The sequence below is a fragment of the Pecten maximus genome, chromosome 6, assembly GCF_902652985.1.
Source record: "Pecten maximus chromosome 6, xPecMax1.1, whole genome shotgun sequence".
Lineage (NCBI taxonomy): Eukaryota > Metazoa > Mollusca > Bivalvia > Pectinida > Pectinidae > Pecten > Pecten maximus.
In genome coordinates, this window is record NC_047020.1 from 31035017 (window position 1) to 31053280 (window position 18264).

The window sequence follows — 18264 nt, forward strand, 5'->3', positions numbered from 1 at the left end:
TTTCTAATGTGCCCCTGTCTGCCTCATTTTTAGCCCACAATCATGAGATGGTGGGCTATTCAAATCGCCCTGCGTCCGTGGTCCGTCGTCCCTCCGTCCGTAAACAATTCTTGTTATCGCTAATCCTCAGAAAGTACTGAAGGGATCTTTCTCAAATTTCATATGTATGTTTCCCCTCGGTGCTTAATTATGCATATTGCATTTTGAGATCAATCGGAAATCAACATGGCCGACAGGCAGCCATATTGGATTTTGACAATTGAAGTTTGTTATCGCTATTTCTGAGAAAGCACAAAAGGGATCTTTCTCAAATTCCTTATGTATGTTCCCCTTGGTGTCTAGTTATGCATATTGCATTTTCAGACCGATCTGAAAACAACATGGCCGACAGGCAGCCATGTTGGATTTTGACAATTGAAGTTTGTTATCGCTAATTCTCAGAAAGTACTGAAGGGATCTTTCTCAAATTTCATATGTATGTTTCCCTTAGTGCCTTGTTATGCATATTGCATTTTGCACGGGAGGCCGTCCTTAAATGACCTTAGCTGTTAATAGGACGTTAAACAAAATAAACCAAACCAAACCAATGAGACCAATCGGAAAACAACATGGCCGACAGGAAGCCATCTTGGATTTTGACAATTGAAGTTTGCTATCGCATTTTCTGTGAAAGCACAGAAGGGATCTTTCTCGAATTTCATATGTATGTTCCCCTTGGTGTCTAGTTATGCATATTGCATTTTGAGACCAATCTTGAAACAACATGGTCGACAGGCAGCCATCTTGGAATTTGACAATTGAAGTTTGTTATCGCTAATTCTCAGAAAGTACTGAAGGGATCTTTCTCAAATGTCATATGTATGTTTCCCTTAGTGCCTTGTTATGCATATTGCATTTTGAGACCAATCGGAAAACAACATGGCCGACAGGAAGCCATCTTGGATTTCGACAATTGAAGTTTGTTATCGCTATTTCTCAGAAAGCATTGAAGGGATCTTTCTCAAATTTCATATGATGTTTCCCTTGGTGCCTTGTTTTGCATATTGCATTTGGAGACCAATCGGGAAAACAAAATGGCCGACAGGCAGCCATCTTGGATTTTGACAATTGAAGTTTGTTATCGCTATTTCTCAGAAAGTACTGAAGGGATCTTTCTCAAATTCCATATGAGGTTCCCCTTGGCGCCTTGTTATGCATATTGCATTTTGAGACTAATCGGAAAATAATATGGCCGACAGGCAGCCATCTTGGATTTTGACAATTGAAGTTTTCTATCGCTATTTCTCGGAAAGTACTGAAGGGATCTTTCTCAAATTTCATATGTAGGTTCCCCTTGGTGCCTTGTTATGCATATTGCATTTTGAGACCAATCGAAAAACAACATGGCCGACAGGAAGCCATCTTGGATTTTGACAATTGAAGTTTGTTATCGCTATTTCTCAGAAAGTGCTGAAGGGATCCTTCTCAAATTTCATATGTAGGTTCCCCTTGGTGCCTAGTTATGCATATTGCATTTTGAGACCAATTGGAAACAACATGGCTGACAGGCAGCCATCTTGGATTTTGACAATTGAAAGTTTGTTATCGCTATTTCTCAGAAAGTACTGAAGGGATCTTTCTCAAATTTCATATATAGGTTCCCCTTGTTTGAAAAGTACTAGAGGGATGTTTCTCAATTTACACAGATTAGTAAGAGGAAGGGAAAAATAGAGAAAAGATCAATCTGACATGGAACCAATGAGACCAATCGGAAAACAACATGGCCGACAGGAAGCCATCTTGGATTTTGACAATTGAAGTTTGCTATCGCATTTTCTGTGAAAGCACAGAAGGGATCTTTCTCGAATTTCATATGTATGTTCCCCTTGGTGTCTAGTTATGCATATTGCATTTTGAGACCAATCGGAAAACAACATGGCCGACAGGCAGCCATCTTGGAATTTGACAATTGAAGTTTGTTATCGCGAATTCTCAGAAAGTACTGAAGGGATCTTTCTGAAATGTCATATGTATGTTTTCCTTAGTGCCTTGTTATGCATATTGCATTTTGAGACCAATCGGAAAACAACATGGCCGACAGGAAGCCATCTTGGATTTTGACAACTGAAGTTTGTTATCGCTATTTCTCAGAAGGCATTGAAGGGATCTTTCTCAAATTTCATATGATGTTCCCCTTGGTGCCTTGTTTTGCATATTGCATTTGGAGACCAATCGGGAAAACAAAATGGCCGACAGGCAGCCATCTTGGATTTTGACAATTGAAGTTTGTTATCGCTATTTCTCAGAAAGTACTGAAGGGATCTTTCTCAAATTTCATATGAGGTTCCCCTTGGCGCCTTGTTATGCATATTGCATTTTGAGACCAATTGGAAACAACATGGCTGACAGGCAGCCATCTTGGATTTTGGCAATTGAAAGTTTGTTATCGCTATTTCTCAGAAAGTACTGAAGGGATCTTTCTCAAATTTCATATATAGGTTCCCCTTGTTTGAAAAGTACTAGAGGGATGTTTCTCAATTTACACAGATTAGTAAGAGGAAGGGAAAAATAGAGAAAAGATCAATCTGACATGGAACCTATAAAAGATCGTTCAATGGTGGGCGCCAAGATCCCTCTGGGATCTCTTGTTGGTCTTGCGTTCGCCCCTCTGAGGATGGATGGCTTTCGGTTCTGACCCCTGGCCGAGACATACCAGAGTCTACAAAATGGTAATTACTAATGCTTAACGTTCATGACTATTCGGAGTAGGATGACTAATCTGCCCTTTATCAGTATAATGTGACCAGGTGGAGTGACTTACTGGATGTCTTTGGTAGTATGCTTCAGTGAGGTAGTACTATGAAGTCGGCATCAGTCCTACGCTATCAAAAGGAGACACCCACAAAGATACTGCAGAAAAAAACCCAAACACCACACGCATGGAATTCGAAAACTGGTACACATGAGATGCCGTCCTGATAATAGGACGTTACACAATATAAATCGATGTGACAAACGTAATTTTAAAGTTTGAATAACTTTTGACCAAATTTTACATCACCTGCTAGGTTTTATTTGAGGTACTTGATGGTTTTGAACAAGGCTACAGTGCATAACACGAGCATGATTCTGTGTTATTGAATACCCCATGACAACAGTAACTAATGCAGTGAAAGTAAAACTGGCGGAAGTGGACGTATGGTGCGAAATGTAGTTTTTCGTACATCTAATACGTTCATGCCTGTTTGATATTATTGTTTTAATTATCTAAATCTATGAAACAATAAATCTACCAGGAACATTGAAAACACAAAATATGGCCTTCGGGTATGCCGGTACAGACATAACGCGGAGCAAAGTGACGTCATCGGAATGTTGAAATTGCAACATTGAACAACAATGTATATGTTAGGCGAATACACTAATGAGCTTTAATTCTTAATGGATTGCATCATTACTCCCCATACATACTCATCCAATATCTGCATTTAGTTCTTTGTAACGAGGACGTATTCTGTTCCTTGCAATATGATATTGATAAAAATTGCTTACAGAGATTGTATGAGGCTAAAGAAACACATTTTTTAAACAAACAGTTGAAGATAAAGACGTAGAAAGGCCTGCGTTGGGCATTGAACTCGCATTCCAAGAAATCGAAATATATATTTATCACCTAATCACCAAAGACACTTAGACAACCAAATTACTTTGACACGCTTTTCGATTGTTTTTCAACGTTCTTTATTTGTCACCGAGAAAAAATAGCTGTACTTTGAAGCTCAGTCTGAATAACGATACAGGGTTTTCTAAATTGAAGTGAGGGCTACTGGAATAATTGAAATATATGAATTCCGCAAAATCTTTATGCTTCGTACAATAAAGAAAAGGTTTCTAGATAATTCGATTATGGCGTAACCATCCAGCCCAGCAGAGTGCATTATTTCATTAGCGTCTAACTGAGCTGACAAACGAACTGAGGCTACAGACATAAGAAAACCTTATGCCCTGGCACCCCGTCACCTAGCTGTTAGGAACCTCAGCTTTCTGGCCTTTAACAAAACTCCTTTATAAAACAACAAAATAACATTATTGAAATGTTCGAAATCTCTATCAATTCTTTTATATGTGACTAATGTACATACGCATTCTCAGTATTAATCCACCATCTACGACACGTCGTCTTGTTTTGAATAGTACTTCTATATTTATTTCACGACTCAATTTAATTGCCTTTCTGAAATATGTAAATGACTAAAGCAAACACAGGAATGTATTTGTCCAAACGGTTTAATAGCATAGCGAGATGTGATAAGCTTGGTTTTGAGCTGTGAAGATTCTGTAATTCCTTTGCATTTTTAAATATTTGCATATAAATATGGTACCTTTATAAGTACGCATGAGCGATCAATCAAGTATATTTTAAAATAAATTCGGACCAAAAATAATTTTGAAAATATCGATATATCTATATATATTTAATAAAAAATACTGTTAATGTAATTAATGCCATGTATGCTTAGATTATAATAAATTTGGAACAGAAAACAAAATTGGTAGTATAGTACCTTGACATAATTTGCTACCGGAAACAATTAAAAGATCATTCAATTAACGAATAGTACGATAAATACAATTTCCGCTAAACATTTATAGTACATGTATATTTTAGAGTTATGCTGCAAATGAATTATTCAACTGTTGTATCATAATGTAATATACGTCGCATAATCCGAAACTTCAACTGTTGTATCATACTATAATATGTCAAATAATCCGAAACTTCAACTGTTGTATCATAATGTAATATACGTCACATAATCCGAAACTTCAACTGTTGTATCATACTATAATATGTCACATAATCAAATACGTCAACTGTTGTATCATACTATAATATACGTCACATAATCCGAAACTTCGATTGTTGTATCATAATGTAATATACATCACATAAACCGAAACTTCAACTGTTGTATCATAATGTAATATACATCACATAATCCGAAACTTCAACTGTTGTATCATACTATAATATGTCACATAATCAAATACGTCAACTGTTGTATCATACTATAATATACGTCACATAATCCGAAACTTCAACTGTTGTATCATAATGTAATATACATCACATAAACCGAAACTTCAACTGTTGTATCATAATGTAATATACATCGCATAATCCGAAACTTCAACTGTTGTATCATAATGTAATATACGTCACATAATCCGAAACTTCAACTGTTGTATCATACTATAATATACATCACATAAACCGAAACTTCAACTGTTATATCATAATGTAATATACGTCACATAATCCGAAACTTCAATTGTTGTATCATAATGTAATATACGTCACATAATCCGAAACTTCAACTGTTGTATCATACTATAATATGTCACATAATCAAATACGTCAACTGTTGTATAATACTATAATATACGTCACATAATCCGAAACTTCAATTGTTGTATCATAATGTAATATACGTCACATAATCCGAAACTTCAATTGTTGTATCATAATGTAATATACGTCACATAATCCGAAACTTCAACTGTTGTATCATACTATAATATATGTCACATAATCCAATACGCGAGTGTAATACACATATATATATAGCTGATACATAAATGATGACTATTTATATAATTGTTCTTCTCAAATGTGTATCCCCACAAATTTGTTGTTAAAAGGATAATTCATAACATTTGAAATCGCTTTTCAATTTTAATTATTGCAACTTTATTTCGAGCATAAAAATCGCAAATCGAAGGTATCGATTAATTAACTTCAAATGTTTTACCTGGAATATTTCAACACAAGTATTCGCATATAGGCTTCATCGAATGATCAATTCATCTCCTCTGGATTCAGTTAAGCTTCCCTACTGGTAGGCGTAAGAAATATACATGCTGTTACCATTGCATGATCATACGAAGCGCTAATCTTAGCTTTTCTTTCTAGCAACTGTCTTCTTACTTATGTATCCCTTGACACTGTTTGACTTTCTTTAATTTTGACCTTTAGTTCACCCATTTGAGGAAGGCTTTTGGTTCTGTTTCCTGGGCGAGACATACCATATTCTATACACGTGGTAGTTGCTAATCCTGCTTATCGCTTAGCATTTTTTGGAGTGGAACAACTGAATTGCCGGTTGTCAGTAAAATGTGACCGGTTGGAGTGTCCTGCTAGGTGTCTTTGGCAGTAGGCTTCCGTGATGTTGCACTTTAAAATCCCTCATAACACGCCTGCACACATTTACCACACAAATGTATCTCGCACACAAGGAAGACCGTCCTTGAATGACCCTAGATGTTGATAGGACGTTCAAAATACTAAACTAAAAGGAAGCATAGCAAACAATACAGGATCATTTTTTATATATATCTAATTCAGACCCCTGTGTTTAACACGTCGCCAAATCCTTCATTTCTGCATTATTTCCACCTATTTACATTACTTTATGACTGGCAGAGGAGTAACACTTGTGCCAATGATATGGCGGCATCAGGTGTTATATCAGACTTTGAATGCCTATTGTCGATACAATAATATTAACACAGTTGCTGGGTACACTTTGCTGGGTGAAATATTTGGGATTCAAGTGTCTTTGTCGAAAATTAACAGTCTAGACTTCATCGAATATAGCCTTATTGCTTTGTACACTTATATATATATCCTTTTCCTAAATGACCAACTCTGCTGTTGATATAATGGGTTGAAAGGAATGTGATACTGATATGCCCGTGACATGGCATTTCTGTGAAACTGGAAACTCTAAAAATGGTATAGTATATCAACTTCCATCGATTCTTATTTCATAAATGTGTTTCAACACCAAAACACTTTCAATCCATTTAAACGGTTTTCTCGGTATCCATGATAACTAATGTGCTGACAGTAGAATATTGTCGTGATGAGTGCCGTATAGTGTGGGCTTCAGAACTCTCTCCACTAGAACATGGGTTCGAGACACACTGGCGACAAGTGATGATGTTCTCGGGTTTCCCCAGGGATGACACGTTGTTTTTTCCCCGTGAGGCTTCCTTCAAAAACAACATCTGTTCCCTTAACGATGTCTTGATAAAAATTTCAGAGCTCATGTTGATTGTTGACCTAGTAAACGGCGGTTAATAAAGGTTATTTTAAGTTATAAAAGGCAGTATCATCGCCGTAAATGTGGTTTTCAATGGATTTTAAGAAAGTATTTTATTATTGTCTATTGCAGAAACTACTCGGACGTTCTACGGGAACGTCTGTTCAATTAAGTTAGATTATCCTGATGCTGTTGTTGTTGAATAAAAGTTTGCTTGATGCTTTAATGTGCCTCCTACTAATCACCATGGCTGTAAAAGGAAGATGCCTACAGATGATGCGAAGAGAGCAGTGTAAGGATTAAATAATAAAACAGCAATGTGACCGGACCTCTGCAGTACTTTATTGCACCGTCGGTTCTGTGCCATTGAATTATAAACAAAAGATTGCAGTATTTGCCCGAGGCAGTTTGCTTAACGCTCTCGTCAATATTTCTACTTTCATTTTAGAAATACATAGACTTAAACGTGTTATTTGGTTTGACAGCAAAACTTATCGCTTAAGCCAGGGTTAGCTTGACAAGCTGACAAGGGACATATCTGTATCAATATATGTAATGTATCAATAAAATGAAATAAAATCCAGACCGATATTTTTGTGACAGGGTGGATTTCTTTATGTTCGTTTTTTTTTTTGTATATTTCCTCTCATTAGCTGTACGGAAGTATGGAAAGCAGTTTCTTCCCGTATATGTTTGATAATATACTTCCATGCAGAACAAACAATCTTTTAGATTTTAACACAAATAAGCGCAAGAACTGTTGAGTTCAAAACCTAGACTAGTGTATTAAAAATTACGACACTTTTCCTCTATATTCGTACATAGATTTCCTATCAAATTAAACTAAAAACACAGCCAAGATGTTATTATTAAAGACAGAAACTTACCAACAATTGTACCGGGCTTGACCCAACCGGATACCGAATATTGCATATTTTCAGCAAACAAAATAATATAAGATAGGGGATTACGATAATAATGTGACATTCATGATATTTCTAATTAAACTTTCTTATTAAGGCTGGATAACGTAGACACGTCTCTGGTCTTTAAATTGCATGACCAAATGTTTATAAGATTTTGAAAAATTAAAACGCGTCGGACATACAGATTTTTGTGATGGTCATAATTGACGATATCAGTAGCAAGATAAGTATTCAGAACACAATAATATTTTCAATGCAGATGAACTTATGTTGGCTATTGAAAACTTTAAATTCAAAGGGTTGTCAACGAAAGTAGACCACAAAGCTTAATTATTGTTAAGAGCTATGTAATGGCAATAACACAGAGCCGATAGACTTCAAGTCTAATCTTAAATGTTTTCAAGAATACCTACTGCGCTGTGATCTTCCCTCAAAGTTGTTGATAGGACGTTTACAACAAAAACAAACCAATTACCCTTGAAAGGTCACTTCCAAAGCAAAATGTCTCGAATGATATTACATTGATAGCTATTATTAAGAAAACTGACATTTCTTTTCCAACATAACAAATATCAATCTTAGATTGTTAAATGGCCATTTCGGGATCACATGAAAACCATTAAATGCATTCCTATACACAGATTGCGGGTATCAGGAAATAATGAACACATGCAAATAGAGGAGTCGGTATCTTACTTAGTCAGAATACGACCTTGTCTTTGCTCCAGATGACCAAAGTACCAATTCACTATCTTGTCCGTCCTTTTCAATTGTTTATCAACGAATATTAACCTAATTTATCGGCAGTTCATCTGTGTATAACTGCATATCATCGAGTAGGGAATTGATCAGGGTAGTGTAATATTACTCTAGTATACAATAGGGCATGCAAGCACATCTTCTCGCAGACGCTAGGATCGCCATAGGCGAGCTCTAGCGTTGCACGCCCTATGTTATCTCTATCAACCCCATTACCATTTCAGCTCAATGTACCGCGTCTAGTACTCGTCAATATATGTGTAGTGACATCTATTCAGGGGGAATCATGTGGAAAACAACTGCAAGTGTTCAGAAATTATCCAGGGACATGTTCCTCGCGGGTTTCCAACTGCTCGACTGAGCAACGTAATCTCTGAAGGCTAAGGATTAGATGTCCTTGATTGACTCTAAACAACGCCACGTTACCGGATTGCGAATCCGGAAATATGATTTACGAGTCACGACGACAGCTTTCTTCCAGAAAAGAAGATCGGTTAACTTTGTTGTATTCAGTTATTAAATGACAATGAACAATATTTACATCATCAATCGATATGAACTTTTAGAATGTTTTCTTAACGCATGTTTCTTTGTGAATTTTACATGACTGTACTATTCTGACAATTTAAGATGTAGAAGTCGATTGTTTTTTGCATTTTCTGTAATATTCTGACAAGTTAAGATGTATAATTTGCATTTTTTTGGCAGTATGGTAAATTCAAATAAGTGTTTCAAAACAAGAAAATTAATTAAAACATTAACTTATATAACCATATTCGGATTTTAAACCACCGATAACGATTATATTAGATTGAACAGGCAAGACTATTGATCAGAAACGATACACAGACTTCACGATAGTCAACCTAAAGTGGGAACGTGTGGTTAAACTGTCCTCTCGAGTTTGCGCATTGGCAAAACATATAGCACAAACAGTTATATTATAGAATCGAAATGAAAGATCTTCCCCCGTGAGACCTTTTTTTTTTTAAATGTTACGGCTATGAAATGCTTATTCGATGCAATTTCTGCATCGCCTATATTTGATTATTTACTTGAAATAGAACTATACTAAAATCTATGGTGTTTTGCAACCAGTAGACATAAGTGATTTTTAGATTTTTTACCATTTAACATTTTAGTCAGATTTTAATGTGTTTTCTTTCTGTGAATGCCTTTTCAATCTGGTGTTGTTTGGCCCTAAATGACTCAAATTGTTGATGGGCCGTTAACTACAACACGATTGCTGAAAACAATTTAGAAATAGAAATACTTAATGATCCAAAGGCAGATGGTACATCTTACGGGAATTAAGGTGAAATGAAGAGTATTTTTATGAAGAAATTAAAATGGGTTTGACACGTACCTAAAACTAAGGGTGGAAGAGCAACCTTATCATGTGCACAGTGTTGGAAGGAAGGAAGACAGTCTTTACTACCAATACTATCAATTCAAGTAAAAATCAAACTTACTCGATGTTGCAAGTTTAAAGCTGTCCTCCACATCTATCACTTCGACAAGGGCAGATAACACAAACTTTTCTTTATTTCTTTCCTTGCTGTAGGACACAGCATATTGAAAGCCCGTATTTGTTTGAACATCCTCAGTATCGAAGATAGCACCTAAAAGTATAAAAATAGCCATCAGGGTAGACCTAGGGTCAAATTGCCAATACCAGGTCTTAGACAGAAAGACATTAAACATTTAAAGTCCTTGAACAAATACCAACTCAGTCAGAAATGGCCGGCAAACTTTGTTTAAATAACACACCAGAGTTCTATTCATCCTCGGTAGTTTTGCTTCAAATAAAGATATAGGGTTAACATTTTCTTTGATACATTTCTCATTATCAATGGTTTTGGATCTCTCTTTATTATCACAATAATTCCCTGATGACTACGAAATGCAATTTCTCTAAGTTGATCTTGTTTTAAACGACCCAAACACCATTACTTTGTTTAAGAGAGAGGCGGCACAATGCAAACAACGATCGGCGCAGCGATGGCGTGAAGAGCTGGAAGTCACGCAAACGTACAACACTTGGAGTTGTTACAATAGAGGGAAATATATTACAAAATTGAAATGACAGTTTACCACAATATATAAGGTCGTATATGACGACAATTATATACATATATATTTAAGATAGCATCAAATGTGGTGATAACATTATGATATCCAAAAGAGGAATTGTGGTGTTTTGTTCATTACCTATTAGAAATATTCTGTTGTGGGCCATATTATATGAAAAAGTGAAGCAAACTAACATTTAGAAGTAGTGCGTTGTTGTCCGTATTATATGAAAAGCCAAATGAGTTATTTTTGTAAAGTTATTATTGCAAAAATACTCGATATTGCAAAAATAAAACAAATAAACAACAAAAAAAACAACAAAAAAAACAAATAACAAAAACCCCAAAAAACAAACATGTTTTACAAAATAATAGATTATAATTAAAGAGAGAATCAGAGAATGAATATGTTCAAATAATTAAGTTTACGGACAAGCTACGGATGATTGATCAATTGAGCACTTTATTTATCAAGTTAAAACATAAAAAAAGAAAATAAACAACGAACTTACCAATAGGAATCCTCCCTTTGAAAGACTCGCTGACACATAAAAGGTGTAAAAGTATAGTCGACAACTGAAGCAGAAAGCCGTTCATCCTGATGTTGCTAGCAGACGACAGTAGATTTCAGGATCACAGCGTCACAATATGAAGCATTAAACCCATATGATACATCTGTGTTTACATCAGGAAACCGAACGCTAATATGAGGCCGAGTTTGCTTGGAGTTGAACGTCATTCCTTTTTAGGTAGTTATTGATTAAACGTATTTACTCTGTTCTCGTAATAACACAGCGTAAAAACAAAAGTAGCTACTCTAAGAGCAGATCCATTTAAACATGGAACAAACTGTTTTGTTATTAAAATGAATCATTGCCGCCTCCGAGTCCGTAACGGTAGGTTTCCTATTTCGGCGGTATGTTGTTAGGTCCTGTTGCGGCTACTGCAGCATATAGCATCCTGCAAAACTCCCATACTCCCTCTGAGTTGAGACTCTGCAATGACAACTCGCTGTATGGCAGCGACAGACTAGGCCGACTGGTTCCATCGCAAATTACTAGGGCCTCACAAGGAGGCAACGTGCTGTCGCAATAACTAATAACTTGTCACTATGCCTGTGATTTTTACTACCATGTCGAGGACAAAACAATCACAAAATGAAATTATTTTGTCAAAGTTTTGTCGGAGGTATTCATTTTCTTTTATATCTAAACCAAAACCACCCAATTTTGAATGAAATATCTCCTTAAAACAGACGTACCAGTCAAGTCTGCATGTGGATGTATTTTGTAAGTATTCAACACCAAGCTCATACAACATTAGATGATTGGCGTTCTGGTATATGTCTTATACGATTCGACTGTGTTCCATTTACTAGCTAGCAGCGCGTTGTATTGGCCTCACAGATACAATATAATGAACCTGCCAAGCCTGCTTGCCACCATTTCCAATCAGCAGCCCTTGCTGCCTACTGATATCACTGCACCGAACGTCGGATACTGTCCATTACCCATGTCAACATGTTCGGATCGCCTGCCTTTCTATCAGCGTTGTCGCGCGCGCGCGCCCAGCATCTCTGGATTACAGGTGATTGATGTAGACTGGTGACATTATCTCGTAGCTGTCTTGATACAGCTGGTGCCTCACCACAGCTACCAGGACCCCATATTAAGGCAAAAACCAACGTGTATAAGAATAAAACGTCCCGTATTTGAAATATTTTCCTCACAGGTTCTGCTGGATGACAATAAATTAGCTATCATATTTTAGATTCAACAACTCAGGATTTTGCCAGTAAAATCATTTGAAATCGTATAACATTTAAAACCATATTGGATTTCACTACATAATGCGTTTGATGTGCCTTAACTATACGCATCAGCTATATTTTTAACTATCGCACGGCTAAAATGAATATTGCACGGCCAAGTGCGAACTATTGGAAACCGCGTGTTGTTTCGATATTTAGTCCTATCCTTTCAAGCGTTTAAGTCACTAGATGTCAACACTGCCAGACGACTTATAGGCCTACAGGAAAATCGGGATTTTAGTGATTCAAAGTGTGTTTTAGTGATAAGGTAATAAAACAAGTTTGATATATTTTTATAATATAATATACAAAGATAGAATTTGTTTTAACAAATATAAAGTCGAAGTGAATTGTCAATTTAGTCTTCGTCGATCAGAGGTTGATTGCAAGGGAAACCTGTTTGGAAAAGACCTATATAATTGGGAATAAGTTGTTGTCCGGGTGCATAAGTTGGCAATTAGTCTAATTCTTGGTCTAAGTTTTGAGTGTCCGCTTAAGTTACGGAGAAAGATTGTGGATGGATTCCAGTCTTAGACGGCGACAATAAAAGTCCGAACAATGTAATTATCGCTGCTTAAACTTAAATATTCATTTGGTGATTGCAAGCACTTGTTATCACGGTATTCGTATAATGGGATTATAGGTTGGGTCATACTTATCCGAAAATGTTTTTCAGTGTGAAAATATATCAACTTTGAGTGGCGAAATCATATGTTGACTAAGTCGTCATATGACATGAGCTGAAGTTAAATCCAGCACAAAAATAATTGTTTGTGTTCAGTAGTAAAGTGGTCTAAATTCAAATGATGGATTTTCTCCTGTTCTTTTGTGGTGGTCACTAAGGCAGCCGTCGTCCTGTGTCTGTTCCGATGACATTAAACCTTCAACAAACAAAATCATTTGCATAGTAAACCCCATGTGGTAATTGTTGATAATGGCAACGATCCTACCTCGGGAGGTCATTGCCATTCCGCGTCACTTAGCCACAGGAACTTAACTCGTTTTGGTGAAAAAAAATACAATCAACCCAGGCCATCAGTTTTTGCAGTGTCCGTGGCATGAATACGGCCAGGGATTTGTATTTTTAGATTTACTCTAGTATATTATCCAGTAGAATACGTACGGTATTTTATTTCAGTGATTATAATGTTGGAATATTTTCATTTTGAATTCTGTTTTTATATATTGTATTCTCAAAGAGTGTTAATGATTCAAATCTTTACGGCACTCTCCTTGTAAAAGTCGATAATGTACTAATTTGTGTGGCCAAAATAAACACGTTAACCGAATACTGTACCATGTACAGTCAAAATGGATATTTGCAACAGTATTTATCGTCTTATCGACAACAAAGTGTATCGAAACCTCAGAACGGAGTAGAGGTATTACTCTAATCATAACGCTTATTTAATTACTCTCATTCAAAAATCGATCGGTGGTTTTCAGAGTGACACGATAAATATTTGCTAGATTGAGTGATCAATCGGAAAGAACAAAAAAATTTGAAAGTTTTAGATTTTCATGAAAAATATTAATCACAAACGGAAACAATCAATAAAACCACAACGTTGTTAAACGAAGATTAACATTTTGCACCGAAATCCATATTTAAACAATAGGAATTATCTGGACAACAAGACAAAAAAGAAGGGCAAATGTGCAGGTTTGTCGTAGGCGTAAATACTGTGCCTGCAGTATAAGGGGTAGGTTATCTGATGATAAAATGTGTTAGTACATTCTCGTAAAAAGATTTAAAATAATAATAAATTTGGCTTTTGATCGTAAGAAAACTTGGGTGAAGGGAAACCCTAAAGGATCCAGGGCTCGCCAATTGCATATTGAAGAGGCAACACTTATTTCAACATTTCTTGCTTACACTTCTCCCTGCGCCTTCTATTCCTCTACTGGTGTCTCCTAGACAACCGTCCTATATGTGACTCTGGCTTTGGAAAAATCAAACGTTTACAAAGAAGAAGGTCTGATTTGTACCACATGTGCACTCCGTCCATTGTCAAATCATCTGGACTAACTCGAATCAACTGTAATTTCCTCCTTCAATGATTAGACGCCCACAGATGAGTTAACCAATATGCTGATATAGTTTGATAGCATTAATCAAATAAGAGATGGTCAGAACAAAACTGGTTAAGTACATTTTAAACCAATATGCTATATTGGTAAAAATTGGACGGAAAAGCATCCAATCATTTATGTAATCTTATATTATTTAATTGATTAAGATATGGGATGGTCAGACTGGCTAGCACAGACAAGCTGACGGCCTGGCAGTAAAGATATATCTTCTGTTATATATAATGTATCAAACGAAAGACGAGAATTTCGCCTTCACTTTATATTATAATGTAGGCGAATGTGTTACTTGCTAACAAAATTCCCTGTGTATAGACCGTGGGCTATACAATTTTTTGTTTGCTTTTTCGGATTGTCTTTTGCGGGCTCTCTCCCGGGCTGTACATTGTCATTTGTTTCCTGGTTCACACATTTATACTTGATACAAATCAAAATCAACATTAAAATTAAAGGCTGGTTACTGCTCCAGACCATTAAATTTTACCGATAATACAACGTCCGATAGGTTTACGTACATACAAGCGTATAAATCTTTTCACGTTGATGAATTTGATCGCCGGTGCGGATTATCTGAAATTAACTTGATCAAATGTTTTAAAATGCCTTATGAAGCATCCCGTTGGCTGTACACAGGTGTGGGCAACACGTAGGACTTTTTAGCTGAAACCCTTCTTCATCTTGATCGGTGGGTTTTCTCGTGCTTACCTCAATGTTTCAGTTAATGAAACTGCAATGCCATTTGTTCGCCACTATAACCGTGTTTAACGTCAGGAAAGTGTGGAATAAAGTAAATCATCACGCAATATCTCTGATGCAAACAGAGAGATCACTACACGAACGTATTTCCTTTCGGTTTCGTTTGTTGTTGAGTATCCTTGCAACACCTATGACCAAAGGGCGACGGTTGCCTATGTTGACCCGAATAATATAGTAAGATATAACAAGAGGCACATGGGGCCTGTATCGCTCACCTGGTTGGATTTGACAAAATGTCAAAAAAGTGTTCATGTTCAATTCGTTTTATTTGTCAACATTAAACAATGCTTTATATGCTTAAAGTATGGGGATCCCAACTGCTTTAAAGAAATAACGAAGTCCAGACTCTAATATTACAACATGCATTCATAAATCTATAACTAGTAGCGATTTAAAGGAATTACATTTATTTCCCCTTTTGGGCCCCACATCTTTGGCCAAAGTCATCATAAAGAAAAAATCTGTTTCGCTTTCCTTAAGGATGTTTCTGACCAAATGAAGTTCAAATCCATTCATAACTTTATGACTAGTAGCGACTTAAAGGCGTTACCTCTATTTCCCCTATTAGGCCCCACCCCATTGCCCCCTCTGGGGTCAGAGTCACCATTTATGCAATATCTGTTCCCCTTCCCCCAAGGATATTCCTGACTAAATTGGGTTCAAATCCATTCATACCTTTATGACTAGTAGCGATTTAAAGGAATTGCCTCTATTTCCCCTATTTGGCCCCTACCCCTTGGGGTCAGAGTCACCATTTATGCAAAATATGTTCCCTTTACCCCAAAGGATGTTTCTGACTAAATTGGGGTCGAATCCATTCATAACTTTATGACTAGTAGCGATTTAAAGGAATTGCCTCAATTTCCCCTATTGGGCTCTGCCCCTCTGGCCCCTTAAGGATGTCTCTAGCCAAATTTGGTCAAAATCCAATAAGAACTGTTTGACTATTAGCGATTTGAAGCAAATGTTGACGATTTGGTTTGGTTTGGTTTATTTTGTTTAACGTCCTATTAACAGCGTGCGACATGAATGCGTGTGGTGAGTGCGTATGTGTGTTTTGGGAGGCTGTGGTATGTTCATGCTAAGTCTCCTTGTGATAGGCCGGAACTTTTGCCGATTTATAGTGCTACCTCACTGAAGCATACTGCCGAAGACATCCAGCAGCACACCCCACCCAGTCACATTATACTGACAACAGGCGAACCAGTCGTCCCACTCCTTGTATGCTGAGCGCTAAGCAGGAGCAGCAACTACCATTTTAGAGACTCTGGTATGTCTCGGCCAGGGGACAGAACCCAAAGCCTTCCACACAGCGGCGAACGCTCAACTAAAGGCCAAAAGCAAGGCATTGTCAAGGGAGACATTAGGAAGAATAAAGTTGTTCAGAAAGAAGAGAAAAGATAAGATCCAAAATTTAGTCGCCTCTTACGATCATGCAATGGGGGCAGCAAGTACAATTCTTACGCCCTACCTGCAGGGCAGAAATGTTGACGGACGCCGCGCCATGACATAAGCTCACCGGACTTCCGGTCCAGGTGAGCTAAAAACGAAAAGGGAGATAGATCTCGAACAGGGAGGGGGCACGGTATCTGCACTTAGAAACTGATTGATAAATCTTTATAGCAATATTTTTCGTGCCCTGAAGTACCTTGGCATATGTAACAGTAATCTTACTATTGAAGTACTTTAATTATCATATAATGTCGTGCTGTGTTCATTTACATACTGGATTCTTTTACAGGATTACAATTTGTCCTCTATCTTTGCTTTATTGTTTATGTGCATGCGCCAATTTTAATTTGCATAGTTCCCTAATGGAGGTCTCGCTTTTTGCTAGTTCGAACAATCACAGAAGGTAACTGCTATGCATGGTGCTGGTTAATTAACATTCAGTGTATATGTACTTGTATTTACTTGATTTATATATTAAGGCACTGCTAATATATATACCATATGTTGTTCCATTTATAATTTAATTAAAATGTACTTAGACCTAAGTTTTGAAGGGTGATAACCTTTTACAGAGGGATTTTAAAGTCTCCAAGGTTTGTCGTAAGTTCGTAACCATGCATTCCTCGTCCTAAAATTTATCTATATTGTTTCGTATGTACACATGCATATTCTGTTGTTTCATTCATATCATTACGAGTTTGGCTTCTTTCTGTTTATGATATTATGATATTATATCTACGTTTGATTGTTTATGCATATCGTTCCTCTCCATATTTAGGGGCCAAGAGTCGAGCTAAGTCTTATTGACCGTTAAATAACGACCAACAATCTTCGTCATCCTAATTACGGTGTTTTACAAGGAAAACGGAATTTACCGACATTTGGTTTTAAATAAGTTTTTTTTCAACGTCCAGTCAACAACTAAGGTAATTTCAGAAACTCCCCTGAGGGCGAGATGCATGCGTGTGGTGTATGTGTGCTTGTAGTAAGGGAGGATGCGATATGTTCGTGTCTGTTTCCTTGTGATACCACGGAACGGCTGACGACCTTATAGTGCTACCCAACTGAAACATACTGCCAAAGACGCCCAGCAGGACATCCCTTCAAGTCATATTATACTAACAGGCGAAACAATCGTCCTACTCCTAGAGCACTTAGCAAAAGTAGCAGCTACCATAGCTATAGACTCTGGTATCTCGGCCAGAGGACATAACCTAAAGCCTGCATAACAGGGACGAACCTTCAATTAAAGGCCAAAAGTGAGGCAGTGTCAAGGAAGATATTAGGAAGAATGAAGTTGCTAGAAGGAAGAT

General features: G+C 36.9%; 1 protein-coding gene across 1 annotated transcript in view; it reads right to left on the minus strand.

The window, feature by feature from the left end:
* The window catches only part of LOC117329524 (glutamate receptor 2-like), a 110268-nt gene extending 98407 nt beyond the window's left edge, over positions 1-11861 (minus strand). The window contains exons 1-2 of the mRNA XM_033887508.1: positions 11355-11861; positions 10243-10392 (exon numbers count right to left, since the gene is read on the minus strand). Of these exons, the coding sequence (XP_033743399.1) occupies positions 10243-10392; positions 11355-11439 (235 nt within the window). The 5' untranslated portion in view covers positions 11440-11861. The remainder of the gene's footprint in view (positions 1-10242; positions 10393-11354) is intronic.
* Positions 11862-18264: the final 6403 nt, after the last annotated feature.